Source organism: Mesoplodon bidens (genome assembly GCF_964165515.1).
Source record: "Mesoplodon bidens genome assembly, chromosome: 1".
Lineage (NCBI taxonomy): Eukaryota > Metazoa > Chordata > Mammalia > Artiodactyla > Ziphiidae > Mesoplodon > Mesoplodon bidens.
The window spans coordinates 8039611-8067040 of NC_138176.1; the positions used below are offsets into that span (position 1 = coordinate 8039611).

General features: G+C 53.6%; 1 protein-coding gene across 5 annotated transcripts in view; it reads right to left on the reverse strand.

The window, feature by feature from the left end:
• Positions 1 to 18934, reverse strand: part of LHPP (phospholysine phosphohistidine inorganic pyrophosphate phosphatase) — a 141586-nt gene extending 122652 nt beyond the window's left edge. For 3 of the 5 annotated variants that reach the window (XR_014017143.1, XM_081250147.1, XM_081250149.1), the window contains exons 1-2: positions 18628 to 18790; positions 1639 to 1826 (exon numbers count right to left, since the gene is read on the reverse strand). Coding sequence is in view for 4 of the 5 variants with exons in the window: in XM_081250147.1 (XP_081106273.1) it covers positions 1639 to 1826; positions 18628 to 18752 (313 nt within the window). In the remaining variant the exon portion in view is untranslated. Of the gene's footprint in view, positions 1 to 1638; positions 1827 to 15374; positions 16080 to 18627 lie in introns of those variants that run through there. The other 2 variants (XM_081250146.1, XM_081250148.1) reach the window with 2 other exon arrangements.
• Positions 18935 to 27430: the final 8496 nt, after the last annotated feature.

Consider the following 27430-nt stretch of genomic DNA (forward strand, 5'->3'; position numbering starts at 1 on the left):
TACACAGATGTGTGCATTTGTCAAAACTCAGCAAAAGTACACTTGAGATTTTTGTATTTCAATGCATGTAGATTCCACATGAAAAGAAAAAACTAAACAGATTGAACTCTAGTTAATGATGTGAAGTGTTTAGGGGAAGTGTACCCATGCCTGCAAGTTACTTTGAGATGCATCAAAAAGATAAAGATGGATAGATGGATGGAGGGATGGGTAGATATCTAATGAAGAAAATATAGCAAAATGTCACTGGTAAAATCAAGGTGAAGGTATTCCAAGTAAAATTCTTCCAGCTTTTGCTGGATGTTTGAAAATTCTCGTAATAAAATGTTGGGGGGAAGATTTATCGACAATAAAACTTGAAAAAGATTCAAAGTCTGAAAAGTCAGGTACACCTATGGAAAACAGAGACGCAGGATTACAGGTGAGGAAGGGCACCTGGCTTCCCCTTCGGCCTCTCAAGCTCTCACATCTGCCTGTTGGACTCACGGATGAACGATGCCTTCAAGGCAAACTCTGAGTTTCCCTCTCACCTTTGGTAGTTCCACCCCACCCCTCCCTTTGCCCTGGGGAGGGGAGGATTTTCTTTCTTAAGTTTTTCTGTTTCTTTAAGGACCTGTTCTAAAGACACTGGCAGGGATCCTAGATCACAGAGGAAGCATTTGGAGAAACATGATTTCTAAAGGCTGGGCATGTCGCCCTCGACTGGCGCCAGAGTCGTGGACTGGATACCCGGACCTCCAGGGAGCTCCCTCCATCTCTTGGAGGCCCACCCCTGTCCGGAGGTGGAAGAGCATTCTGGTCTCTGCCAGAGGTTTGTAAATCAAAACACCAAGTGCAGAGGAGGGAAGAAGGCTCAGTGCAGCTAAAGAAAAGTGTCCTGAATTCTGAAGCGCTGCTCCGTCTCTTCTTTTTATCTTTTTGGCCGCACCGTGCAGCCTGTGGGATCTTAGTTCCCCGACCAGGGATTGAACCCGCGCTCCATGCATTGGGAGCGCAGAGTCTTAACCACTGGACTGCCAGGGAAGTCCCTCTTCTTTTTAAATATTCAGAAGGTACCAGGTACTACTGTTCCTTCCTCTCTGTTCCAGCAAAACTCCCCGCTGAGGGTCAAAGGGGCTCTTTTCCTTCATTCAGACTAATATCAGGAAGTAAACCTGTGCCGTTTGCCAGACAGCAGGGCTGGTTTTCACAAATGTAGTTCAGAAACCTATGGACCTCAGTCTAGCTTTTCATCCCCCCCTCCCCGTCTCTCTCTGTCTCTCTCTGTCTCTCTCTGTCTCTCACACACACACACACACACACACACACACACACACACACACACACACCCCAGAAGCTAAAATCTTGCCCCCTTGACAATTCCTTGCCACCTTGCTTCATCCTAGATCGCAGAAAGCAAATTCAGGGTTTTCCTCTGAGGAGCCACCTGGAACCTGCCTCCAAACACCCTCCGGTACGAGGCCAGGATGGATGGGGCCGGATCCCCAGCAGGGAGCCCACAGGTGTCAACAGAAGCCACGTGCTACCTCTGTGTCCTGCCCAGTGGTTTGGCCCAGGTGAGAAGGAGCCCCTCCCCAGCCCCCACCTGGAAAGGAGGCGCCTTCACCCCAACCAGGTCCCAGGGCCTGGCAGGCCTACCGTCGTGGATGAGCAGGTGTGGCCGCAGGCCTCGCTCCTTCAGGATCAGGCAGGTGGCAGGGGCCGGGGCGGTCACCTCGCCCTCTGAGATGTCGAAGCCCAGACGCCGAAGCATCCCCACCAGGTCCCCCCGGGACTTCTGCGACTCGTTGGTGCAGAACCTCACCTTCAGCTGGGACCGCTTCAGTCTGCAAGTGGGGAGACAGGTGGGGGGGCTGTCAGCAGGCGGTGTGGCCTCCTGCGGAGGGGGCTGGACAGGCGCTTCTCCGAGGGCGCAGGCCAGGTCGCCACGGGCCCCTGAGCTGGGCCTCGACTGAGCCCGGGGGTTTCGGAGCTGGAGCAGACCATGCTCACCCTCACTGCGCTTGACACAGCTGAGGCTCCCCAAGGTTTCCACCTGGCTTCCGCCCGCACCTCCCCTTCTGCCTGGGACACGTCCCCACCCTCCCCTGGGACACACTGCCTGCGCACACGCCAGCTCTCCCACACTCGACACCTCCTCCACCGCGCCATGCCGCTCAGCCTCGCGGGGCTCGCCTCCGAGCGTCCTGGCCGCCCCTCTGGACCTCCTGTCGTAACGAGCATTTCCACTTAGCATCTGAGCTGACTCTGTACGCACACTTTCCCAAATACAAAGGTCAAGGGGCCAAGCTGAGGTATGTCTCCTCATCGCTGTCACTGAAGAAAGGTTTGCCAGCCAGAGTCACCAGGCACACGGGCGAGTGAACGTGAGGTGAGCCTGGGAGGCCTGCAGCGTGTCAGCGGCATCGACATCCTTCCCGTCCAAGCTCACAGGAGGCTCTGCATCCCAGCTGCACCTGGGCAGGCTCACCGAATGCAAAGCCACAAGGCTGATGCCTAAAGAGACCCCAATGAAATAACATTCAACCCTCTACAGACAGCTATTGAGCACCTACTAAATGCCTGGCTGGGGTGGGTGCACAGAAAGGCCACGGTGTCCACAGGCAGGGTCTCTGACCCCCAGAGCCCTCAGTCGGCAGGTGGGGCGGAAGCCCACACAAAGGAAGGGGAATCGGGGATTGAGAACAGAGAGGTGCCGGGAAGGACCAAACAGGTGAAGAGACGGGGTGGCCAGGGAGGGTGGGAAGGTCGGGGAGGCCTCCCTGGGGAGGAGAGAGCTCCGGAGCTGAGACCCGAAGGGAAGCAAAGAGGCAAAGGCAGAGAGGCCGGCAGAAGGAAGGGGGGACCTGGTAAGCGTCAGCGCTGCAGGTGTGGCCGGGCAGGAGAGGAGGCCAGTGTGGGGGCCGAGCAAGGGGGCCAGCGGGCCAGCGGGAGTGGCCCAGAGAGCACAGCCCTCCCTGGATGAACCCCGGGCCACAGCGAGGGAGCCTTCATATTTGGCGTCTGCAGAGAGCGTGGTGGGGGGCCGTGGAAGACACCAGGCTGCAAGTCAAGAGGCCCGAGAAACCCTAGGGAAAAGATGGAGGGTCTGTATGTCCCCTTCTCCAACCATCCTGTGGGACGCTGCCCCTACCCTGTCTCTATCCAGGTTTCTCTTTCTAACACTAATCAGTATCTCCAATCGTCTCATTTCTGTATCTGTTGACCGTCTCTCTCCTGGACCCATGTGCTCCATGCGGTCAGGAATGGGGCCTGCTGGGTGCTCCTCAGCACCCCCAGCGCTTCACACAGGGCTTGGCACACGGCAGGCCCCCGATAAGCGTTTGCTGAATGACTGAGTGATGGGAAGTCCAGATGACAGCTGGTGAGAGGGACCCTTCCTTAGGACCACGCCTACTGCTTCCCCCAAGGGTGCCCTGACGGAAACAGACAGGATTCAGTGGTGAAGACACGCATTCCCACGTTACAGTGAGCTTTCGGACCCTCTGAGCACTGGAGCGGACAGGTGCGATTTGGAAAAAAATTGGCAGATCTACTGACAACAGGGCGAACGCAGAGAGGCTGACCGTGTCGTAATCAATTCTTTCTTAGTATTTGTCTTTCCTAATCACGGGGTTATGAATTATCAATTACGTTTAGTGGTTAATTGCCCTTCATAAAGACAGCTTTTGTATTTTTAAATTAGGCAGCTAATACATTGTAACTAATAGCATCACCTTGTACATTACGGACCGATCTTCACCGACTGGTGCCCGGGATGTGCGATCGCACCCAAGTTAATGGAGCAGTTGAGAGAAGAAGGCAGCGGGTGCCGGGGGACTAATTATTGCTAATGGATTATGATGTGACCTTCTCAGAACAGTGAGCAGTTGGTGTGACAGTGAGATGACAATGCCTCACATCTGCTGTTCCAAACACAACTTCGATGCCCATAAAAAAATGAGTAAATAACAGAACTCACTTCAGGACACTTCAGCCACTGTTCTCCTTTGAAATACAACATAAGTTCATCCAAAACACATGCTTTAAAACCAAAGTACTCGTTTTAGGATTGAATCAGTCCCTGGAAAGTGGTGGGACATGCTTGGGGAAGGCCCCTCCCTGTGGTTCTCTCCATTCGTGCCCCTGACCGCACCCCCTTCTGACTTTCTGGCACGAGTCCCAGGTCCTCTCTTCATTTTTCTTAATTACTAAAAATAACAGAAGTGTTCATTATTATTATTAAAATCGTAAAGTATGAATACAACAGTACACTGGACCTTGCCTTGGGGCTCAGTATCCATGATCTGATTTCACCCTCACCCCCTAAGGGCACAGCCCCCTACATGCACCCCCCCCAGGGCCCGGTGCCTGGAGCACAGGGGGCCCTAAGCACATGTTGAGAAAGCAAGCTGAGGAGGCAAGAGCCACAGTCCCCGTTCCAGAGGCTCCGGGGTGCAGAAAGCTGAGAAGGTCGCTCGGCTTGTAAGCAGCAGGGCCCATGGGCCCGCAGCTGGCTATAAGGTGGCGGCCCAGGCTCTGGCCCAGGGGGTGAAGGTGCTGGTGCTTCCCCAGTAAGGGAGGCACCCGCCGGGGCAGGCCCAGCTCGTCTCTGCTGGGCAGGAAACTGACACCTTCTCAGGGTGGGGAAGGGTGTGCATGGGGCACACCTGTGCGTGCACAGGGGACAGAGTGTGAGAAGGTGGGTCAGCACGGAAGGGGAAGCCCTGAATGGCCAGGGCTGTGAGCTGAATTGCGTCCCTCCCACAAAATCGTAGGTCGACTCCCTCAGGAGGTAACGAAGGTTGTTAAGTGAGGGCAGAAGGGTGGGGCCCTGACGTGACGGGATTAGTGTCCTTATAGCAAGAGACACCAGAGATCCCCCTGCGAGCACAGAGAAGAGGCCGTGTCAGGACACGGCAGAAGGCGGCCACCGAGCAAGCCAGGAAGAGGACTCTCGCCAGAGACCCACCCTGCCGGCCCCTCAGTCTTGGATGCCTAGGCCTCAGGACTGTGGGAAGCTAAACCTCCGTGCTTAAGCCCCCAGACTGTGGTATTCCATTACGGCAGACTAAGACAGCCAAGGAACCAAAGCCTCGGCACCTCTTGGAGGGGTCTGCTGCCAGAGGTCAGATTCAGCCTCGGGAGGCCTGGAACACACAAATCCAATGTCAGGAAAGCCGGAGCCAGGCGTGGCTTCAGGGCCACAGCACAGTCTGCAAAGGGCCTCCCAAGGGGAGTGAATCCAAAGGATTTCAACATCGGACTGGGCCCAGCTCCAGGACAGGCCATGTCACCCCATCTCCTGACACCCAAGAACCCTGGGCACAGGGGGCCGGTAGCAGGGTCCTGGCAGCCCAAGCCGGGCTCCAGCCAGACGGCCCCTCTGAGACCACGGCCTCAGTCCATTGCACCCTCTCCAGAGCCCCCGAGAGGGTGGGCACTTGCCCCTACTTCCCGTGGCCGCAACGGCTCTTTGAACTGACCTTTACCTCATCCCGGAGGCCAGGACAAGCTCTGAGTGACAACGTCGCCTGATGCAATTACCGAGCATCACATGAACTGGTCCCTTGCAAATCACCTCGGACCTCACACATCTGCTGGCTGTCGGCATCTGCCGGGGGCGCTCACCCGAAAATAATGGAAACCTTCTCATTACCGCTCGTAGCAGGTAGAAGGCTAGGACGATTATTGGACATCCTGACTGACCTTGGCATTGCTCCACAGCCTGATGCCCTCTGGGCAGGGGGCGAGGAGGCTGCCCTGGATAAGGCCCCTCCTAGCTCGGTCCCCACCCCACCCCACCCCACCCCAGCCATCTGTCACCTTCATCTGACCCTGAAGACCCTTTCATCACCCTGAGTCTTTGCCTTCACCCTCCCCTATGGCCAAATCCTACCCATCCGTCAAAGCCTGGTTCATATGTCCCCTCCTCCAGGAAGCCCCCCAGACCCCGGCCCCTGCCCGGGCAGAGCCCGTCCTCTTCCCATTTGGCTTTCACAGCCCTTGAAGCACGGCAGTGCTTTTCTATGAGAAGCACTTAACTGATCCAAATTCCGGATTTGATGGGCCCACCTGGTAATGGAACCAAGTCATTCTGCTTTCCAGAGAGCTTCAGGAAGAAAGCCCATGCTCACGGCCGACCCCGCCTGTGGACGGCACTGCTCCAGCGCCCGTCTCTGATCCTTCCTGGTACAAGGGTGTTAAAGATTCCAGAAGAGAAAGCACAGTGGAGCCGGAGGATGGGCCCAGGCACAAGGGTGAGGATCGAGTCACGCCTTCCACGGGCTGAGGAACAAATGCCTAAGAAAGAGGCTCTAACACTGAGTGGAGGCCAGGTGGCCGAGAGGCGAACCAGGAAGTGCTTCAGAGCCTGATGACTGTGGGCTGGTCCCGGTTCTGCCACTTAATGGCTGTGGGACCTCCACAAGCTGTTTCTTCTCTCTGTGGCTCAGTTTCCTCATCTGGAAAATGGGGACAATAACAGCCTCACCTTGTGAGGCTCCAGTGAGACCTGCAGTGTGCTTGCTCGGGCCTGGCCCACAGTAAGTGCTCACTGAACGTGAGCCGAGAACACAGGCCAGTGGCCGGCGGGCAGGCTCCCCCAACCTACTTTCCTCCCCGCTCTACCTGCCCCAACTGCCCAGAGCGGGCAGGGCACTCACCCACCTCGCCCCAGCCACCCTGTGACAAAGCAGCGGGGCCCATGGCGGCTGCCACAACCTCCCGTCCCCTGCGCTCACCACCTGCGCCCACGTGGGGCTCCGAGGGGCACGGGCTGGGTCCTACACAGGGGGCATGTGTGGAGGGTGTGGGAGGCCAGGCTGATGGCGACTCCAAATCCCACCCCCCACCCCCGGGGGAGGGAACCCAACAGGACGGCGACGGGGAGGAACCCTCAGGCTGGGTGGGCTCCTGGGTGGGAAGGTGAGGCTGCAAGCTGGCAGGTGAAACGTGAAGTGACAAATGAGGTTAGCACCCAGAGGGGACGGGTGACTTCTCCCCCACTGCAGAGGAAGCAGGGTTTATTGTTTCTGATTTTGCTCATCCCTGGGCTGGTCTTCAAAAGAGCTGTGTGAGGTCCACAGGCCCACCCTGGGCTGAAATTCTGGTCTCCTACCAGAGCCACCTCTAGGTCAAGTAGCCTGGAATCCTCTCCTGAGACAGAAGAAGCTCATGCCAGGAGGGAAGGGAGGTGTAGGGGAGGAGAGGGGCGTCTCCCCTCATTGCTGCCTCCCTGACCCACGCCCGCTCTGCCCGTGGGGCTACAACTCAAGACGCTACCTGATGCAGAAGAGGCCCCTGTTACTACTGAAATGGCCACAGCTGCAGATATGCTTCAGTTTCTCAGAGGAGGAAAGAACACCCACAGCACCTCGGGGAGTCATTATGAACCGAAACTCGGGCGGCAACGCCCAGCTGAGACCCTCAGAGAACATCAGCCTCAGCCTCCCCATCCCTCAGCATCAGGGTCTCATTCCCTAGCAGGGCTCCACGGCAGCGCCGGCCACCATCTGATTTTGAGATCTGTGGCTGCTTTCCTTTTAGAAAGCCACAGAGATTGAAAACACACATTTGGAAAATGGAAACTTGCAAGTGCCTATTTGTTCTAAGAACCCAATTTTTTAAAAACAGAAGGTCACACAGGAGCCCATGAACAGAGCAGGGGCAGTTCTGCGGTAGAAAAATACAGTCATAAAGGAAGGGATGGAGGGAGGGAGGGAAGGAGGAAAGAAAGAAAGAAAAATATAGTCACACACACACCGAGGGGCGCCCACGTGGATCCTGAGAGGGACCAGGTCCAGCTCCCCGTGTGCCCTGATGTAGGGCCTCAGCTTAGGGGCAGGGAGGTTGCCTTCTGGCTGGAACAGCAACAGAAGGGCTTTTGCCCCATGGCTCCCCAGTTGCGGTCTGGCACCCGCACCTTGCACGTGCCCTTGGCCAGGCATCCATGGGCCAGACTCCTGGGAGTCTTGAGTCCCAACCATGAAATGGGGTAACAGGAGCGCCTAGCCTTCTGGCTCTCCAGGGTGGGGCACAGAGGATGCGCCATGAGCCCTGTCCTGTGCTGTGGCATCACCACGGGGCCGCGCATGCTGAGGGACGCCGGTAAGGCCTTGGCCAGTAGCTCTGGCTGGGTCTGCTGCATCCCCTCCGCCTTTCCACCGACCCACCAGAGGAGACATTTTGGCCAGGCTGACAGCCAGCCGCTAGGTCCCTGGAGGTCCCTCCCCACTCTCCATTGGACACTCTGCTGGGCAGACTGTGGCGTCAGAGTCCAGGCAAGAAACAGAGTCCAAAGTCTGGACAGAGAGAAGAGAACAAGAGCAGTGGTGACGCATGGAGGTGGCCCTGGCTGAGCCTCTCAGTCTGGGCTAGCCAGCCAGCGAACTCAGGGGGACAGCAACGAGGTCAGACAGACGTCAGGCAGGCCTGAAGCCAGGGCCCTTACGAAACACGCGGCACACCTTCCACACCCGTGGCTGCCTCACCCGCCATCCAGTATGTTCTCTCTGACCTGCCTGGGTCTCTGAGCTCGGATCAAAGGGACACGCTGAGCTCACAACATCACTTTACTAGTTACTAATAAATTCAATTTAGAATGAAGTGCATGGGAATCTAGAAACCAGAGGAGACCTTGGAGATTATCCAACCTAGTGGCTCTTTTCGCAGAGGGGGAGACTGAGGCCCAGAGGGATACGAGGAACCGAAGGGCACGTTTCTGGGAGCCATGGGTTCTCGGGTCCACTCCCCAGCCTTGGAAGGTTAGCCACCAGCTAGTCCTCCCCGGACGTGGTCGCAGGCTGGTCAAGTGCTGGGCGCTGCAGGGGACAGAGCCAGGCATTCTGGGTAAGGTGGGAGCCTGGCTCGGGAAGCAGACACACCCTCAGCACCTCTGCCAGCTCGTCCCTGTGTGACCAAGGCTTGTCACCTAACCCTCTCCAACCTCAGTTTCCACATCTGTAGTAGCTACTTGACAGGACTGTCCTGAAGCACCCGGCATGTTGCAAATACTCAGTGAATGGCAGTGAAGATGATGGTGGTGACCATGACAACCACACCTCTGGCAGGCCCGGGGCTGGGTGCTGGGGACATCTGGGCCCTCAAGGCAGGTAGTCAGACAAGAAGACAGATGCCCAGGGAACTGGGACATCCGGAGGAGCCAGCTGGTGAAGGAGGCCTGCTGGACAGAGCCCAGAGAGCTTCGCCCGGGGCCACCATTAAGAAAGAGGGCAAAGTTCAACCCAGCAAAGGGAACCTGGGGTAAACCTGCGTTGGCTCATCCTGGCAGACATCCCGGAGCACCCAGGGCAGAGGGGGCCCCAACAGTAGTTACAACAGCTCCCCATGAGAGGAAACTGAGGCACAAAAAGGCTAAGGAACTTGCCCAAGACCACATGACAACCACAGGGCAGAGCTGGGACTCGAAACCCAGGTCCTCGCCCACAAGAGCTGACACCTACCTTCTTTTAGGGGCAGCACCTGCCCTGGTAAGGGTCTGGCCCCCACTCTCCTTCCTCCTGAGGTGGCTTTGAGCAAGTCCTATTCCTCCTCTATAAACAAGGCTGCATCCTGCCAGCCCCAGGGTGGTGGGAAATCACCCTGCACACCGCCACAGGCAGGGCCCGGGCAGGGCTTTGCCAATACGGCTTCTCTGTATATCCTTGGGGGGCTGGGGGATCAGGACTCCGCCTGTGGGCTCCATGAGTGACGCGTGCCATGCTCACCTGCTGATCAGCCAGGGCCTTCCTACCAGAGGCAGTATCTTTGGGATAAACCGTTAACCCTGCTCCAGAGCCCCCAGCCTGGCTGCCCTTGATTTCCATAGGGTGACCCCTGCCCACCGAGGCTGAGATCAGAAACCCAGAAACAGCCCTTGTCATGACAGTGGAGCCGTGGGTGGCTTCACAACAATGCCCCTCGGTTTCCCTCCACGCAAGTCAGGGTCACAGTTCTGTTTTACTCTACCTGAGGGCGGTTGTGTCTCCTTTAACTCCAAGAACAAAAATGGTATTTCACACACATTACTCTGTAACTTTTTCACTGACTATATGCAACATTCACCTCATATAAACTAATGTCAACACCAAACAGAGGTACCTCACTTTTTTTAACTGCTGAGGAATATTCTGCAGTCTGGATAAACCATAATTTATTCCCTTGTCCCCTCCTGATAGACACGCAGGTTGTTTCTAGCCACGAATATAAAATTATACACATATGTACTGTTGAGCTGTCCACTGCCCCAGACTTTAGTACTGTTATTTTTTTTAACATCTTTTTTGGAGTACAATTGCTTTACAATGGTGTGTTAGTTTCTGCTTTATCACAAAGTGAATCAGCTATACATATAGATATGTTCCCATATCTCTTCCCTCTTGCGTCTCCCTCCCTTCCACCCTCCCTATCCCACCCCTCTAGGTGGTCACAAAGCACCGAGCTGATCTCCCTGTGCTATACGGGGAGGGGGAAGGGTAAGCTGGGACAAAGTGAGAGAGTGGCATAGACATATATACACTGCCAAATGTAAAATAGCTAGTGGAAAGCAGCCGCAGTGGTTAAGACTCCGCCTTCCACTGCAGGGGGCGCGGGTTTGATTCCTGGTGGAGAACCCGCCTCCCGTGGGGCGTGGCCAAAAAAAAAAAAGACACTTTCATCATTTTCACTGACTGACCTCATAATCGGTATTGCAGATTTGAACAGAGAAAATACACACCATTCAAACATTGCTCTTTTATCTGTTTTTAAAACTGGGGGGATTCTACCTCAGATTTCATTTAGGAGGTAAATGCTCTGAGGCAACATAAGTTTGAGACCACTGGCTCGGGATCTGCGGGGAACTCCAGCCTCCAGTGACCTGTGAACCAACAGAACATGTTTCTTGAGCAGCAGTGCTGCCCAAGGAGTGGGGGGTTGTGGGGGGTGTGATGGGGGGACCATAGAACTGGACGAGAGCCAGCAAGGGGAGGGGAGGCTTCTTAGAATCTCCTGCGCTTTGGGGGAAACACAGAGGAAAAGGCGTGGAAGAAGCTACAGGGTCCCCCTGGGGGAAATGACTAGGGTGGGGCTGGGGATGAGGATTTGGACTTTTTACTTAGTACGTTCCTGCGCTAGTGGGATGGTTTACAAGAAGGAAGCCACCTCTGCCTTGGGAAGCCTAAACTGTGGATGTTATGAAACCAGTATTCAGCCTGGGAAGAGAGCATCGTTCTCTCACCTGGCCCCCAACTCTGAAGTCAGCCTAGTTCACCCGCAGAGAGGAAACGGCAGCACAAGTGACAGGGCATTCTCAGCAAACACACCTTGTCCAAGGTCCAGGGTGAGTCAGGAAAGCTGTTGTTGGCCTAAATGAACTCAAACAAACGGCCCGCCCCCTCTGATAGCCTTAAGGGCCTCCTCTGGCAGGTGCTGGGCCACATGGGGGATGGGACGAGGCAACGCAGGGAGAGGCTCCCAGCTATCTCACAGTCACTCCTGGGCGGCTGTGTCCCTGGGGCCCGGTGGAGCCAGGGCGGCCGAGCATCAAGGAGGGCCTTGGTCCTAGGCCGCACTTCAGACAAGTTCCCTGGCCCTGTTCCTCTGGCTCTAAGACCTGCTGGGAGGGGCCCGAGTAACAACAGGGTCCCAGGGCTCCTGGTGCCCACTGGAGGGATGGGTCGCGGGTCTGGTCGTCCTGGGTGGGAATTGCTTTATGAGGCTGCCCTGGGCCGAGGCCGAGCCTGCTTCCTTCCGCCGGCCGCAAAAAGGCTGGGCCCGGCTGGGCCCAGCAGATGTGCTTTAGTGGCCCGAGACAGGATGCAGTAAATGCCCACCCGCCTTTCACATGCAGATGTCTCTGGGGCCCCCCTTTGTGCTGACCAGCTCGGGGGGCCGGCCCCTGCAGCCCCCGCTGTGCCCAGCCCTGCCTCTGAATGGCTCCCCTCGGGGAGCCCAACTGCCCAAGAATGGACTCCAATAAAGGGCCTGATGGGGGGACCCGGGCCGGTTACAGATGTCCCATGACCACGCCCACCCCCAAGTCCTAGCACAGTAAGAGGGCTCCACCTGGCCAGCACCGTGCCCAGCGGCTCCAGGAAGCCTGGACCTCCTGTTCTCCAATCTGGGACATTCCTGGCCCAGATGACAGCTGCAGAGCCCAGCTCACACATCACCGGCTCCCCATCTCCCTGGCGGCTCAGTCTCTCTCCACCTGACACTAGCCTTTCCGGGTGCTGTTGACACTGCTCTCCCCATACTGGACGGTCAGCTTCCCGAGAGCAGGGACTTCCATCTGCCGCACTCACTGCCCCTTGTCCCAATGCCTACAGCGGTGTTTTTAGTATAAAAGAAACACTCGATAAATATTTGTTGGGTGAGTGAATGAATGAACAAGTGCATCTTTAATGAGAAGCAGTGTGGTATTGCGGGGAAAACTGGGGCTTGGAGTCAGGTGGACCGGGGCAGGGCGGGGGACAGGGGGCAGGAAGGGAGGGAACCCTGGCCCAGCCACTTTCTCCACTTTGGCCACTTCCCAAATCTCTCTGAGTCTCTGTCCCGGCTTTGAAAAGCGCTGGTTGCGAAGGTAGCTTGATCATCAGTGACTGCTACTATGGTGGTCTGTATTGTTTTAAAAAGCAGAGCTAATACTCCCCATGTGCTCTGTGTCCCCAAACAGGTGGGAAACTTTCCAAAAACTTGAGGACACCTGTCACCACAGAAAGTCTAGGAAGAGAAGTGGTGAACCCCGCCGGGGTTCCCAGAACAGAAGGTGCTGTTTGGGAACCCATGGCACTGGGGAGATGCCATGGAGGCAAACGTCCCCCAGGGCCCCGGGACCCCCATCACGCTGCCCCTCTGCAGCACTGCTCTCACCCTGGGAACTTCCTCTGAGCTCCCTTGTGACTTCAAAGCCAGCCTTGCATATCAAGGAGGCCACAGAGTACAGGCTGTGGCTGCAAAAACTACAAAAAGTGGTGGAAGCCTGGCGTTATTCACCTTGGCCAGCAGGGCCTGGCCCGGGAAAGAGCCGTGTCCCCAAGTCTGACATCCCCAGGGAAACTCCAAAAGCAGGCAGATTTTACTGGGGGAAGTTGCCCACATACACTCACTGCCAGGAGGGTCTGGATGCTGGGCTCCGGGGGCCCCACAGGAGGGCATGGGCGGCTTCCTTGGGCCTGAGTGTGATCAGCTGGCCACTGGAGGCCGGGCCTAGGTGGAGGGGCCTAGTCTTTAAAGAGCCAGCACAAGAGCTGAAGAGAGAAAAGGAACGTGGGTGAGAGCCAGAGGGTGCCGCAGCGTGAAGGGCCCAGGCTCTGTGGGTGTTGGGCTGCTAAGGGGCTAGTCAGTGAAAACCCCCCGAAAGTCTGTATAACTGGGAGCAAGGGGGTGAAGTGGGCAGAGGGAGAGAAGGGGCCACAAGGGTCACTCGGGAAGGCCCTGGTGGAGCAGGAAAAGGCACAGGGACGCGGTCCTGTAGCATGGAGTCCCGGGGAGGGTTCAGAGGGGCCAGGCCTCATCCTCCAGGACGATCAACTCCCCTGATATAATGAGAACTACGTCCCCTCACCGGAAACAGTCCCACACACTATGGGGAAGGCACTTCTCCCCTCTCTCAGCTACAAAACTGTCTGGGATGTATTTTAGGACTGTTAGTATATCCGGTTATTATACCGCTGCTAGATTTATACAGTGTAGTTGCTACCAAAGACACTCCAGCTAGATAAATCAGTTGAATTCAAGCAAATCAGGACAAACAACTCCCGGGGATCTGTTGGAAGACGCCAGCGCCAAACCCACAGAGGTTAAAGGACCAGGGATCACCCTCCTTCGAGTCACAGCCTGGAATGTGTGCAGGTGTTTGTTGGACAGTGTATCAGGGGGAGCATCACCCAGGGGAGACTGCTAGAGAGAAGCCCCTGACCTCTTCCAATGCCTGCTTCTCCCTCAAAGGACTCTAAGTATGGGTCCAGCACAGCGGTTAGGAGTCACGCAGACCTGGGTTCCCATGGTCCCTGGGCCATCCCAGCTGAGACCCGAGCAAGCCTTGAGCCGCAGTGGCTTCAGCTGATTGAGGGAGATAACCTCCTCCCACCCCCACGCTGTTAGGGGGACTACATGACATAAAACGGGGACGCCCAGCATAGAGGAGGCACTCTCTGAGAGCTGCCACCTTTGCTGCTGCTGGGAGACGCCTGGAGCCTCACTGGCCCGGGAGGTGTGCACACCAGACCCACATTACTGACCGGAAACAAAGGCTCACAATCAGCCCTACCTATTCCAAAGCCACTGCTGAATCCACTCTGTGCTCCTCAGCAGAAGGTAGACGGGGAGGGACCGAGGCTCTGTCCATATGCTTGACCTACTTTATTTCTCAGGTTTTGAGGCGAAAATGACCCTGCTAAAATGCAAAGGACTTCGGGACTTCCCTGGTGGTGCAATGGTTAAGAATCTGCCTGCTAAGGCAGGGTTAGGGTAAGGTTTAGTGTTAGGGTTAAGGTTAGGGTTGAGAGAACGGGTAAGGTTTAGGGTATAGGTTAGGGTACGAATATAGGGTATAGGGTATAGGTTAGGGTTCGAGCCCTGGTCCGGGAAGATCCCACATGCCGCGGAGCAACTAAGCCCGTGCACCACAACTGCTGAGCCTGCGCTCTACAGCCCGCGAGCCACAACTACTGAGCCCGTGTGCCACAATTACTGAGCCTGCACTCTAGAGCCCGCGAGCCACAACTACTGAGCCCACGTGCCACAACTATTGAAGCCCGCGTGCCTAGAGCCCGTGCTCCGCAACAAGAGAAGCCAAGGCAATGAGAAGCCCGCGCACCACAAGGAAGAGTAGCCCCCGCTCGCCGCAACTAGAGCAAGCCTGCATGCAATGAAGACCCAAAGCAGCCAAAAATAAAGTTAATTAATTAACTTTAAAAAAAGTTTAAGAATGAATGAACATGTAAATTAGTTTAAATAAATAAATGAAATGCAAAGGACTGACAAACCCACGTGTTGGTGAGGACACAGAGCCACGGGGACTCTCACATGTACCACTTTGGGAAACAATTTGACAGCAGCTTCTAGCAATGAACATATGCCTGTCTCACGACCAGCAATTCCACTCCTAGGTCTGCACCCAGCAGAAATGCACCCATGCATTCACCAGACATGTCCTAGAATGTTCATGGCAGCACTATTCAAAATAACTGAAAACGGGAAACCACACCCCCTCAATAGAAGAACAGATGTGTACTTTACTTCAATATAAACTTGTTGTTTTTTTTAAGTGGCCCTGATTTTTAAAATATTAAAAGCACGTACAACAGGAATTCCTATATTAACATGGGACATGCTCTTTCGGCCGCGCTCCTCGGCAGACTGCTGCCATGGGCCGCGGGATCTGTGGGCAGAGGAAGGGCGCCGGCTCCACGTTCCACGTGCACGGGAAGCACCGAAAGGACGCCACGTCTCTGCACACCGTAGACTTTGCCAAGCAACACGGCTACGTCAAGGGTACCGTGAAGGACATCATCCACGACCCGGGCGGCAGCATGCCCCTTGCCAAGGTGGTCTTCAGGGATCCATACCGTTTTAAGAAGCGGACAGAGATGTTCATCACCACCGAGGGCATCCACACCGGCCAGTTCGTGTACTGCGGCGAGCAGGCCCAGCTCAGCATCGGCAATGTGCTCCCGGGGGTACCGTACCTGGGGGCACCATCGTGTGCTGTCTGGAGGAGAAGCCTGGTGACTGGGGCAAGCTGGCCAGAGCCTCTGGGAACTATGTGACTGTCGTCTCCCACAACCCTGAGACAAAGGAGACCAGAGTGCAGCTGCCCTTGGGCTCCAAGAAGGTCATCTCCTCCACCAACAGAGCTGTGGTCGGTGTGGTGGCTAGAGGTGGCCGCGTTGACAAGCCCATTCTGAAGGCCAGCCGTGCCTACCACAAGTATAAGGCAAAGAGGAATTGCTGGCCATGCGTGCGGGGTGTGGCCACGAACCCTGCTGAGCATCCCTTCGGAGGTGGCAACCACCACCACATCGGCAAACCCTCTACCATCCTCAGAGATGCCTCTGCTGGCCAGAAAGTGGGTCTCACTGCTGCCCGCCGGACTGGGTGTCTCCGGGGAACCAAGACTGTGCAGGAGAAAGAGAATGAGTGCTGGGGGCTCCATAAAGTTAGTCTTTTTCACAAAAACAAACAAACAACAAACAAACATGGGATGTGACGTTTAACTGTCATACTCATGGAGTGTATTGTGTGCCAAGCACTGCATCAAGGGCCATCGTGGCACCTGCGTGCACCCTTCTGCGCCCCTCTCCATCCCCTCAGGTGCTCCAGTCCAACACCGGAGCCATTCTTTATTTCATCTTCTCCCTGTTCCCCGCAACATCCAATACATAGGCAGGTCCCATTGGTCCTACTCCCAAAACATCTAATTCACCCCCTTCTCTTCATCTCCATTGCCGCCCCCTAGTCCACGTCCTATCATGTCTCCCTGGACCACACAAGGGTCTCCCAACTGGCTGTTCCCGTTTCCTCTGGAGCCCGGCCGTCTGTCCCACTGCCAGCTCACTCTCCACTTTGCAGCCAGAGATCTTCTTAAAATATTTTTTTTTCTGGTGCAGTATTTTTTTCCAGCACTTTTTGAGACAAAATTGACAAAGTATTTGTAATTTGATATCTTGAATGGGAAATATATCCACATGGTTCAAAACTTTAAAAAATGTTTATAGGGCTTCCCTGGTGGCGCAGTGGTTGAGAGTCCGCCTGCCGATGCAAGGGACGCGGGTTCGTGCCCTGGTCTGGGAAGATCCCACATGCGGTGGAGCGGCTGGGCCCGTGGGCCATGGCCGCTGAGCCTGCGCTGCGGAGCCTGTGCTCCGCAATGGGAGAGGCCACAACAGTGAGAGGCCCGCGTACCGCAAAAAAAAAAAAAAAAAAAAAAAAAAAGTTTATATACAAAGTTACCGAGGGAAGAGCCTTGCTCCCATCCCTACCCCCAACCACCTGGTTCTCCCCAATCACTTGCCTTCCAGCTCTTCACAGGTTGAAGCTCTTCCCCCCAGTTTCCTTATACAAACACACCAGCAGGAATACATGCTTGCATTTCTGCCTTTTCCACCCAAAAGATGGCACAGTGTACATCCTGTCTTCACTGACAGCACGTCTACATGGCAGGCATGCTCGTTCTTTTTTAGGCAGCATGGAATTCCACTGTGTAGAAGGATAGACTGTAATACTCCCCTAGCGCTGGATAGTTGAGCTGTTTCCAGTCTTTTGCTATTTCTCAAGGCGCTGCCATGAATGACCCCCCACCTATGTCATTTCTCATGTATGAGGCGGTACGCTGATAGATAATGCCAAATGCATCTTCCACAAGCAATATAAGACAGGGTCTGCTTCCACAGACTCTCACCAAGAGAAGGCGTTCCCAAAGTTGTGGATTTGGGCCAATTTTCTCAAATTGATGAAAATAGGCATCTCGGGATAGTTTTACTTTGCACTTCTCTTATTCGCGTAAGGCTGAGCATCTTTCCTATGCTTTTCCTTTGTGTTTCTATTTGTTTTCCTTTCCTATGAGTTGCTTATATCCTTTGTGCATCTTTCTATTGGGCTGTTGATTTGTTGTTGTTGTCGATTTCTAGATTTTGAGGCCTAGCTACAAAGGTATTCTCCTACTCCAAGATTTCAAAGGGAATCTCTCCTGTTTTCATTTACTTATATGGTTTCACTTTCTACATTTAAATGTCTTGAAAACATAAATCAGATCACACGACACTCCTGCCTAAAATCTTCAGTGACTTCTCACTGCACCCAGTATGGAATCCAGACAGCTCTCTGTGACCCTCAAGTCCCTGCCTGCTGTAGCCACGCTCACCCTCGCTAGTCCCGACTCGCTCTTCAGTTCCGAGTGCGAGCGATCTGCCGAGCTCTCCTCCGAGCTCTCCTCCGCCTCAGGCTTTGCAGCCACTGTCCCCTTCAGATGGAAGGCACTTCCTCCTCCACTTCACCCCCATGCCCCCTCTTACCCTCTGGGTCTGCGATGCCAGTGGCAATTACAAAGCCCAGGGCCCAGTGGTGCCAACAGTGGTCCTGGCAGTGTCCTCTGTGCACAAGACTTGGTGGCAAGACGCCCTCCTACCGTCTAAGCAGACAGTCAAGGCAGTCCAACTGAATTACAATGCCAGCCACGTATGTAATTTAAAGCTTTCTGGTAACCACATTAACGAAGGTTAAAAGAAGAAGGTGGAATTAATTTAATATATTTTATTTAAGCGAACATATTCAAATTACTATCACTTCAATATGTAACCAATATAAAACAATACAACGAACTTTATACATTTTTTCTCGCTAAGTCTTCGAAATCCGGTGTGGGTTGTACACTCACGCCACATCTAAATTCAGACTTGCCACATTCCAAGCGCTCAAAGGTAAGGAGCAGGGCTGCCCTGTTGGACAGGGGCGCAACTCTAACCAGCCGAGGCCCGGTGCTCACCCAGGGACGCCGGATGCCTGGCACACCCGGGGGCTGCAGCGCGATGCTCCCGGGACCGGCCCTCCGCTCGCCGGGCGGGGCGGGGCCAGAGCAGCAGCCCCGCCCCGCCCCCCGGCAGCGGCCCACAGGACCCGGCTGAGCACAGCGCCGGGCGCTCCAGGCGGCCTGCGCGGCCCACTCACCTCGCCAGCGCCTCCACAGAGCCTGGGATCGGCGCGCCGCCGCCCTCACCGCCGTCGTACAGCACGCCTGAGATGTCGAGCAGCACCCCGCGCACGCCGGCCAGCCGCTCGCCCCACGAAGCCATTGCGTCTCTCCTGCGGCTGCTGGAAGCTGCGGCCGTGCTCGCCGCGTAGGGGTGCCTGGGAAGTGTAGTCCCGCGGGCGGGGCGGGGCAGAGCTGGTCCGGTGGGGCGTGGCCGGGCGCAAACCCGGCAAGACGGGCGCTGCTTCCCCACTCCCGAGTCACGCGCCCCCACATTGGGAGCCTTTTCACCTGGAGATCAGTGGATAAAGGGTCAACCTCCCTAAAAATTAGAGCAAGGCAGATTGGGACGAGGAGGCAACCGGAAAAGTAACAAAAATTAAAGAGAACAGGCAAGACCTTCATTGGTGTTTTCCTGTGGCCCGATGACACTCCTAAAAGCAGTGGAGATAGTTGGGCCCACAGACTGGACAATGCTGCGCGCCTGAGAAGAAGCAATGATAAGGTAACGAATCTCTAAAGACACGTCTGAAGTGTAAGCTATGATGCCAAAACAAGCTGGAAGAAAAATAAATGTTCAGGGACCGGAATTGTTCAAGAAGTGATAAGATGGCTACTGACAGAAATATTATGCCATGAAAAAAGGAAGACTAGGTTACAACATGAAAAACGCTCATGATATAACATTGTGTGAAAAAGCAGAGGGACTTCCCTAGCTGTCCAGTGGTTAAGACTCGGCTTCCAATGCAGGGGGCATGGGTTCCATCCCTCGTTGAGGAACTAAGATCCCACACGCGGAGAGGTGCAGCCAAAAAAAAAAAAAAAAAAGCAGAATGCAAAATTGTATGTAGACCACTACCTACAAAAATAAGGCACAGGAATGGCTGAGAAGAAAATGGGAATATTGCAGTGTGCTAGTCCAGTGAGATTTTGGATGAATTTTTACATTCTATTTAATGTTACATTGTTTTTGTAATAAATAAAAGTTGATAGAAAAGGGGAAGAGCTTCCTTAACTGCCCTTCTGACCCTTTCAAGTGTTTAAACTGAAACTTCAAAAAATTTGACTTCTAGGACTTCCCTGGTGGCACAGCGGTTAAGAATCCGCCTGCCAAAGCAAGGGACACGAGTTTGAGCCCTGGTCCCAGAAGATCCCACATGACGCGGAGCAACTAAGCCCGTGCGCCACAACTACTGAGGCTGCGTTCTAGAGCCCACAAGCCACAACTACTGAGCCCGTGTGCCACAACTACCGAAGCCTGCGCACCTAGAGCCCACGCTCCGCAACAAGAGAAGCCACCACAATGAGATGCCCGCACACTGCAATGAAGAGTAGCCCCGCTCGCTGCAACTAGAGAAAGCCTGCGCACAGCAACAAAGACCCAACGCAGCCAAAAATAAATAAATTTATTTTTTTTTAAATTGACTTCTCTTAGCCTGACTTAACTTTAAGGTTTCAAAAGAAGACCATATTAGGGTGGCCATTTTGTTTCAGGCTCTTGATTCACAGATGGAATGAAGAATTCATCAGAATATTAGAACTTTAACCCAGTTCAATGAATCGTGCCTGTCATGTTGATAAGTTTACTAGGAAAACTGTGTACTCTGCTGATTTTACAGGAGAAATATAAAATATAGTTCCTGCCCTTTGTGGATTTACAATCTGGTTGGGGGAGAAATGAATGTGAGACCTCATTTTTTTTTTTTTTTTTTTTTTTTTTGCGGTACGCGGGCCTCTCACTGTTGTGGCCTCTCCTGTTGTGGAGCACAGGCTCCGGATGCGCAGGCTCAGCGGCCATGGCTCACGGGCCTAGCCGCTCCACAGCATGTGGGATCCTCCCGGACCGGGGCACAAACCCGCGTCCCCTGCATCGGCAGGCGGACTCTCAACCACTGCGCCACTAGGGAAACCCGAGACCTCATATTAGTCATGGTTCTTGGGCTTCCCTGGTGGCGCAGTGGTTAAGAATCTGCCTGCCAGTGCAGGGATCACGGGTTCAAGCCCTGGTCTGGGAAGATCCCACATGCTGTGGAGCAACTAAGCCCGTGCACCACAGCTACTGAGCCTGCGCTCTACAGCCTGTGAGCCACAACTACTGAGCCCGTGTGCCACAACTACTGAAGCCCGTGCGCCTAGAGCCTGAGCTCCACAGCAAGAGAAGCCACCGCAATGAGAAGCCAGAGCACCACAATGAAGAGTAGCCCCTGCTCGCCGCAACTAGAGAAAGCCCACACACAGCAAAAAAGACCCAATGCAGCCAAAAATAAATAAATAAAATAATTTTTTAAAAAAAATCATGGTTCTTAGCTGCAGACAATAGAAACTTCTCCAGCTAGAGGGGTATGTTTATACAAGGCATCAAGGAGCTTACAGATTTCCAGGGGGACTGGGTAACCAAGCTCAAGTACTGCACAGCAAAGAGCCGTGCAGCTCTGAGAAATGCCCAATTTCATTGTTCCACTGAGAATACTGCCCCATCACTTGGCACTTAAGATGACAGGGGCCTGATAGTACTGCCCCGAAAGAACCAAATCCACCCACCATACCTTCAGAGAATTCTCTCTCTCCACCTATGGTCACCATCTCACTTTCATCATGACTGGCTTGGTGGAACCTAGTGCAACCTGCAAGGGAGTCTGGGAAATGCAGTGTTTGCATTCCAGATTCGGTGGTACAGGAACTGAGTGAGTCAGTCTGGATAATCTACCAGGATCATCATGAGCCATACATCACCCATGTATAGAACTTCAACTCTGTGGGCTCCGTGGATCCCAGGGTCCAAAAAGGTCTAAAGTGTGATCTTTGCCTTTGAGTCAAGACTGGGCAGAGGACAAGACGTACACTTTTAAGATTACTGATCAAACGTGTGCAGAGTGCCAGTGAGTGACAGACACAGCCAAGACGATGGACTCTGTGGGCTGTGGAGGGCAGCTGTGGTTTCTGAGCAGAGGGGCAGCCTGAAATGGACCTTGAAGCATGGCTGGGCTTTAGCTTCATGCCAAAGAGGAAGAGGAGAAAGGGCACTTCTGCCTGTGGTGGCGAGTCCATGTGTAGTTCTCCCTCTCCCATTAGCTGGGCATGACCTTGGGCAAATCAGTTTCTATATCTAAGATTACGGAGACAGAATAATGGCTCCTTGAAGGTGCCCACGTCCTACTTCCCAGGACCTGTGAGTGTGTTACCTCACATGGCAAAGGGGACTTTGCAGATGTGATTAAGCTAAAGATCTGGAAATGTGACATTATCCAGAATGATCCACATGGGCTCGATCTAATCACAAGAGTCCTTATAAAGGAAAGAGGGAGGCAGGAGAAGAGTCAGAGGAGACATGACAACACGTCATGCCGAGGTGAGAGAGAGATTTGAAAATGCTACGCTGCTGGGCTTGAATATGAAGGAGCCATGAGCCACGAAATGCAGGCAGCCTCTAGGAGCTGGAAAAGGCGAAGAAATGGATTCTCCCCTACAGCCTCCAGAGGAATACAGCCCTGAGAACACCTTGATTTTAGGACTTCTTGCCTCTAGAACTGTGAGAGGACAAATTTGTGTTTTTTAAGCCACTAAGTTTGTGGTAATGTGTTACAGCAATAATAGGAAATGAACACAGGGACCCGAGTCTCTCACCTGAAGAATGACATGTTGGTCCAAGGCAACAGATCTCTCTAAGTGTGGGCTCAGACCTAACCCAAAAGTCCATGACCTTTCTTTGGATGTAACAGAAGAGCATTGTATAAGTTAGAGTTGTTTTGGCTGCACGTAACAGAAATCCACCTATAGTTGCTCAACCAGATAGACTTACTCTTTCTCAAATATCAAGAAGCCAAGAGGAAGTCAGGCCTGGGCAGGTACAGCAGTTCCCAGGAACGTCAGGAAACAGTCTACTTCCAAATTTCTGCTTCACCATCCTTAGGCTTTCACCTTCATGCTCTCAAGATGTCTGCTGTACCCCCAGGCATCATGTCTGCATTTCAAGAAAGAAAGGAGAGGAAAAGGGAAAAGGGCCTCTGACAACTGAGTCTTGCCCTTTATACCAGGAAAGACAAAAGCTGCCCCAGAATCCAGACCCAACAGATTCCTGTTTATATCTTTGGGGCCAGAGCTAGTCAAGCGGCACATTAACACTCCAGGGTTCAGGGATGTAAGAGCTTGGCCTCTTACATTTCCAATAACAAGTCTACAGATCATGTCTGAATTTCAGCTTAAATATGAATCCTTCCAATCCTCTTTTGCTGTAGTAGATGTGTGTAAAATCCTTCCAGACTTGCTTGTATTAGCTAGGACTCTTTGGTTGCCAGTGACAGAAACCCAGCAGCAAATGGCTTAAATTTAAAAGGAATGTATTGGCTCTTGTAACCAGTCTAGCAATGATGGCTTCCGATGTAGCTGGTTCTGAGGCTCGACTGGTGGAGTTCTGGGTCCTCTGACTCTCCATTTCCTGGCTCTGCTCTCTTCTCTGGGCTCACTTCCTTCTCCCCGTGTGGCCAGGCTCTCTCTAGGCAGTGGGGAGGGAGGGCTGTGGCAGTTCCAGGCCACAGAGCCCTGGGTAAACCACATGGTAAAGAACATTTTCCTCAATTTGGCCTGATAGTTGCAGAAAGGACTCTGACTGGCCCTCATGTCTGTGTTCAGGGGGAAGAGGTACTGTGATGATGCAGCCTGACTTAGGTGCCGAGGAGGGGCACTTCAGTACAGCCTCACCACGGCCACATAGAATGGGGGAGGAATGTCCCCAGCAAAAGGCAGGGCGTTGTAACAAGAGTGTTATGGTCTGAAAGTTTATGTTCTCACAGAATCATGTGTTGAAATCCTAACCCCTAAGGTGATGGTATTAGGAGGTGGGGCCTTTGGGAGGTGATTAGGTCATGAGGTTGGAGCCCTCATGACTGGGACTAGTGCCCTCATAAAAGAGACCCCCGGGACTTCCCTGGTGGTGCAGTGGTTAGGAATCCACCTGCCAATGCAGGGGACACGGGTTTGAGCCCTGGTCCGGGAAGATCCCACATGCCGCGGAGCAACTAAGCCCGTGCGCCACAACTACTGAGCCTGCATGCCACAACTACTGAAGCCCGCGTGCCTAGAGCCTGTGCTCTGCAACAAGAGAACCCACCGCAATGAGAAGCCGGCGCACTGCAACAAAGAGTAGCCCCCGCTCAGCGCAACTAGAGAAAGCCCACACACAGCAACGAAGACCTAATGCAGCCAAAAAAAAAAAAAAAAAAAAGAATCCACCTGCCAATGCAGTGAACACGGGTTCGAGCCCTGGTCCGGAAAGATCCCACATGCCACGGGGCAACTAAGCCTGCATGCCACAACTACTGAGCCCACGTTCCACAACTACTGAAGCCTGCGTGCCTAGAGCCCGTGCTCTGCAACAAGAGAAGCCACTGCAATGAGAAGCCCACGCACCGCAATGAAGGGTAGCCCCTGCTCGCCGCAACTAGAGAAAGCCCGCGCGCAGCAACGAAGCCATAAATAAATAAATAAATAAATAAATAAATAAATAAATAAATAATAAAAAGAGAGACCCCAGAGGGCTAGCTCATTCCTTCCACCATGTGAGGACACAGTAAGAAGTCGGCTGTCTGCAACCTGGAAGAGGGTTCCCTCCAGAACCCGAACATGCTGGCACCCTGATCTTGGACTCCCAGCCTCCAGAACTATGAGCAATAAATTTCTGTTGTGTATAAGCCACTGAGCCTGTGGTATTTTGTTTTAGCAGCCCAAACAGACTAAGAGAAAGAAAGCAGGAAGAGACACCGTGCAGGCAAGATTAGCAGGTGTCTACTACCCGCAGAGACCCTTCATTCTGACCAAAGTCTGTTTTCCCTGGAAAGTGAAACCAGACCAAGGGAGGCCTACGTGAGCCAAGGAGTTCTGTCTTATCACGGTGGGCCTTAGTGAAAAAAAAAAAGTGGAGATCCATTGATCCAGAAGTGTCTCTCCAGCTTTAGTGCACATTAGAATCACCTGGAGGGCTTATTAAAATACAGGTTTGGATTCAGGAGGACTGGGATGGGCCTGAGAACCTGCATTTCCAGCAGGATCCCAAGCAATGCTGATGCTGTTGCTCTTCAGATCTAGATCAGTGTTTTGCAAATTTTAAGGTGCATGTGAATTACCTGGGGGACATTATTACATTGCATATTCTGATTCAGTGGGTCTCGGGTGAAACCTGAGACTCTGCATTTCTAACAAGCTGCTGGGCCACAGACCTTCCTTTAAGTAACCAGGTTCTAGATTCTAGACTCCAGAATGACCTCTGGCAGCTCTGGTGATCTATGACTCTGTGATTTTTTTTTCCCTAAAATAATATCACTCGGACTTTCTGGTGGTGCAGTGGTTGAGAATCCACCTGCCAATGCAGCGGACATGGATTCGATCCATGGTCCAGGAGGATCCCACATGCTGCAGAGCAGCTAAGCCCTTGAGCCACAGCTGCTGAGCCTGAGCCCTGGAGCCCACGCTCCACAACTACTGGAGTCCACATGCTCTAAGGCCCGTGCTCTGCAACTGCTGAAGCCTGCACACCTAGAGCCCGTGCTCTGCAAAAAAAAAAAGCCACCGCAATGAGAAGCCGGTGCACCACAACGAAGAGTAGCCCCCGTTAGCGGCATCTAGAGATACCCCGCGTGCAGCAACCAAGACCCAACGCAGTCAAAAAAAAAAAATCACTTTGCAGAAAGACAGCACATCCAGGATATTGCCCTCATACGTGCACATTGTTAACAGAGGGGCTGATTGTCGAAGTTGTAAGTGATGCTCCTGGCTTGCTTCTCCCCTACTTCCGGTGGCTGCTCGGCAGGGTCTCCGAGCAGACAGTGAGGGGAGGCTCAGGCTATCTGCTCAAGTGCTTCTGAGCCACTTGGGCAAAGGTTTGTGGGAGATGATAAAGTGAGTGACATTTTCCCAGGATTTCCATGTTTCTTCAGCCTTTCTTTGGCCATGGAGCCTGTTCCGAGTTTGTACAAAGGGTGGGGAGCTCGTGGCTTTAAATCAGTCTCTGAGTTCTTAGGATCTGGCATTAGACCCTCAGTACACTCCCATGAGATGCTTGTTCGTTAATAAGGTGTGGGCAGTGGTAAGGGGGAGCAGCAAAGCTCTTGTCCTCAGAGGCTATAGCAACAGTAGAACCTTCACCACCCCTAGGCCTGAGTTCTTACTACAACCGTATAAGACCTGTAGCTGCAGGAGAGCTGTGGCCTTTGGTTCAGGAATGTGGCCATTGCCGACCTGTAGCTGGGTGAAAGGGGAATAAATCACCTCTTTCCTCACATCTCTTCTGTCCCTGCAGTTTTCTTTTGCAAAGAGCACGGTTGCCCAGCATAAAAGCATAAGGTGCTCAACAAACTCATGGGATTTCCCCTGAGGAAGTTGGATCCACTATAAAACTACATCCATAGCTAAACATTTCTGGATCTCATTCTTATTTTCAGCTCAGTCTGCACCCCCTCTTAAGGTGTGGGGTTTCCAATCTATCTTAATCAGACTGAGGAACGTTGGGTTTATGCTGTTAGGCCACAGTTTATTCCTTTCAGCTCTTCAACCTGCTAAGTGCCAGGTGCTAATGGGCACAAAGACAAATGCTGTGTGGCCCTGGCTTCAGGACAGTCTGAGGACCAGGCAGTCTGTATGCCAGGCAGGGTTCTTTGACCCCAGCTAATTGAATTCCAAAATGGGGGCAGGGGCAGCAAGGGGAGAGTTGGGAAGGCTTTAAGGCAATTTACAGAAGCAAAGGAAATGCTCAACAACCAGACCTCAGAAAGTACCAGAACCATCAACTCCAGGAGTGGGAAATAGCAAACGGTTTCTTTCAGGTCTTGCTGCTAGGATGAAGCGGCCCCAAGCCAGTGTCAGTCACTTTGCTTCAGATTCCTGCGGGAGAGAGCATGATTGGTCCTGCAGGAGGCCACTCCCACCCTGGGGCCCTTGATTGGCGATCCCACCACTACCACATGTCAGGGGGATATCTGAGCAAAGTCAAATTACCAGTACCAGAAAAGGGGATGAGGATGCCGATCCCGAAAAGCAAGAGATGTCCACCCGGGCTGGATGGAAGCCCACTGCCCACTCACCAGGATCCAAGGGCTGGCCAGGGTCTCTGAGAAGGTAGCATGCGTGGGCAGGGGACCCACACACATCTTACCCAGAACCTAGCCTGTCCAGGGACCAAGGCTGCACAAGCAGCTGGAACAGATAGTGAAGAGCCTGGCATTCAGTGCAGAGGTCTTTAGTCTTCACCCCACGAACCACAGTAGCCATGGAAACACCCAAACAGTGAAGGTGGGGTCACTTGACATATGCATGGCTGGAGTGGCAAACTTGTGACCCACAGACCTGTTTCTGATGGCCTGATTTTCAACACTGTGAATTGATTACCAGCATTGGAGATGTCACGTAAGAGTTCAGATTTCCGGGCTTCCCTGGTGGCGCAGTGGTTGAGACTCTGCCTGCCGATGCAGGGGACGCGGGTTCGTGCCCCGGTCCAGGAAGATCCCACATGCCGTGGAGCGGCTGGGCCCGTGAGCCATGGCCGCTGAGCCTGCGCGTCCGGAGCCTGTGCTCCGCAAACGGGAGAGGCCACAGCAGTGAGAGGCCCGCGTACCGCAAAAAAAAAAAAAAAAAAAAAAAAGTTCAGATTTCCAGTTTCTTTGAGGCAATGTGGAGATCGGGCAGCACTGATCAGCCTTCCTGCAAGGGCACCACCCACAGCTGGAGCAGCAGCAGCCCTTCAATGTGAGTCACAGGTACTCCAGCCGGTCAGGGTCCCCGGCCAGCTGGCTT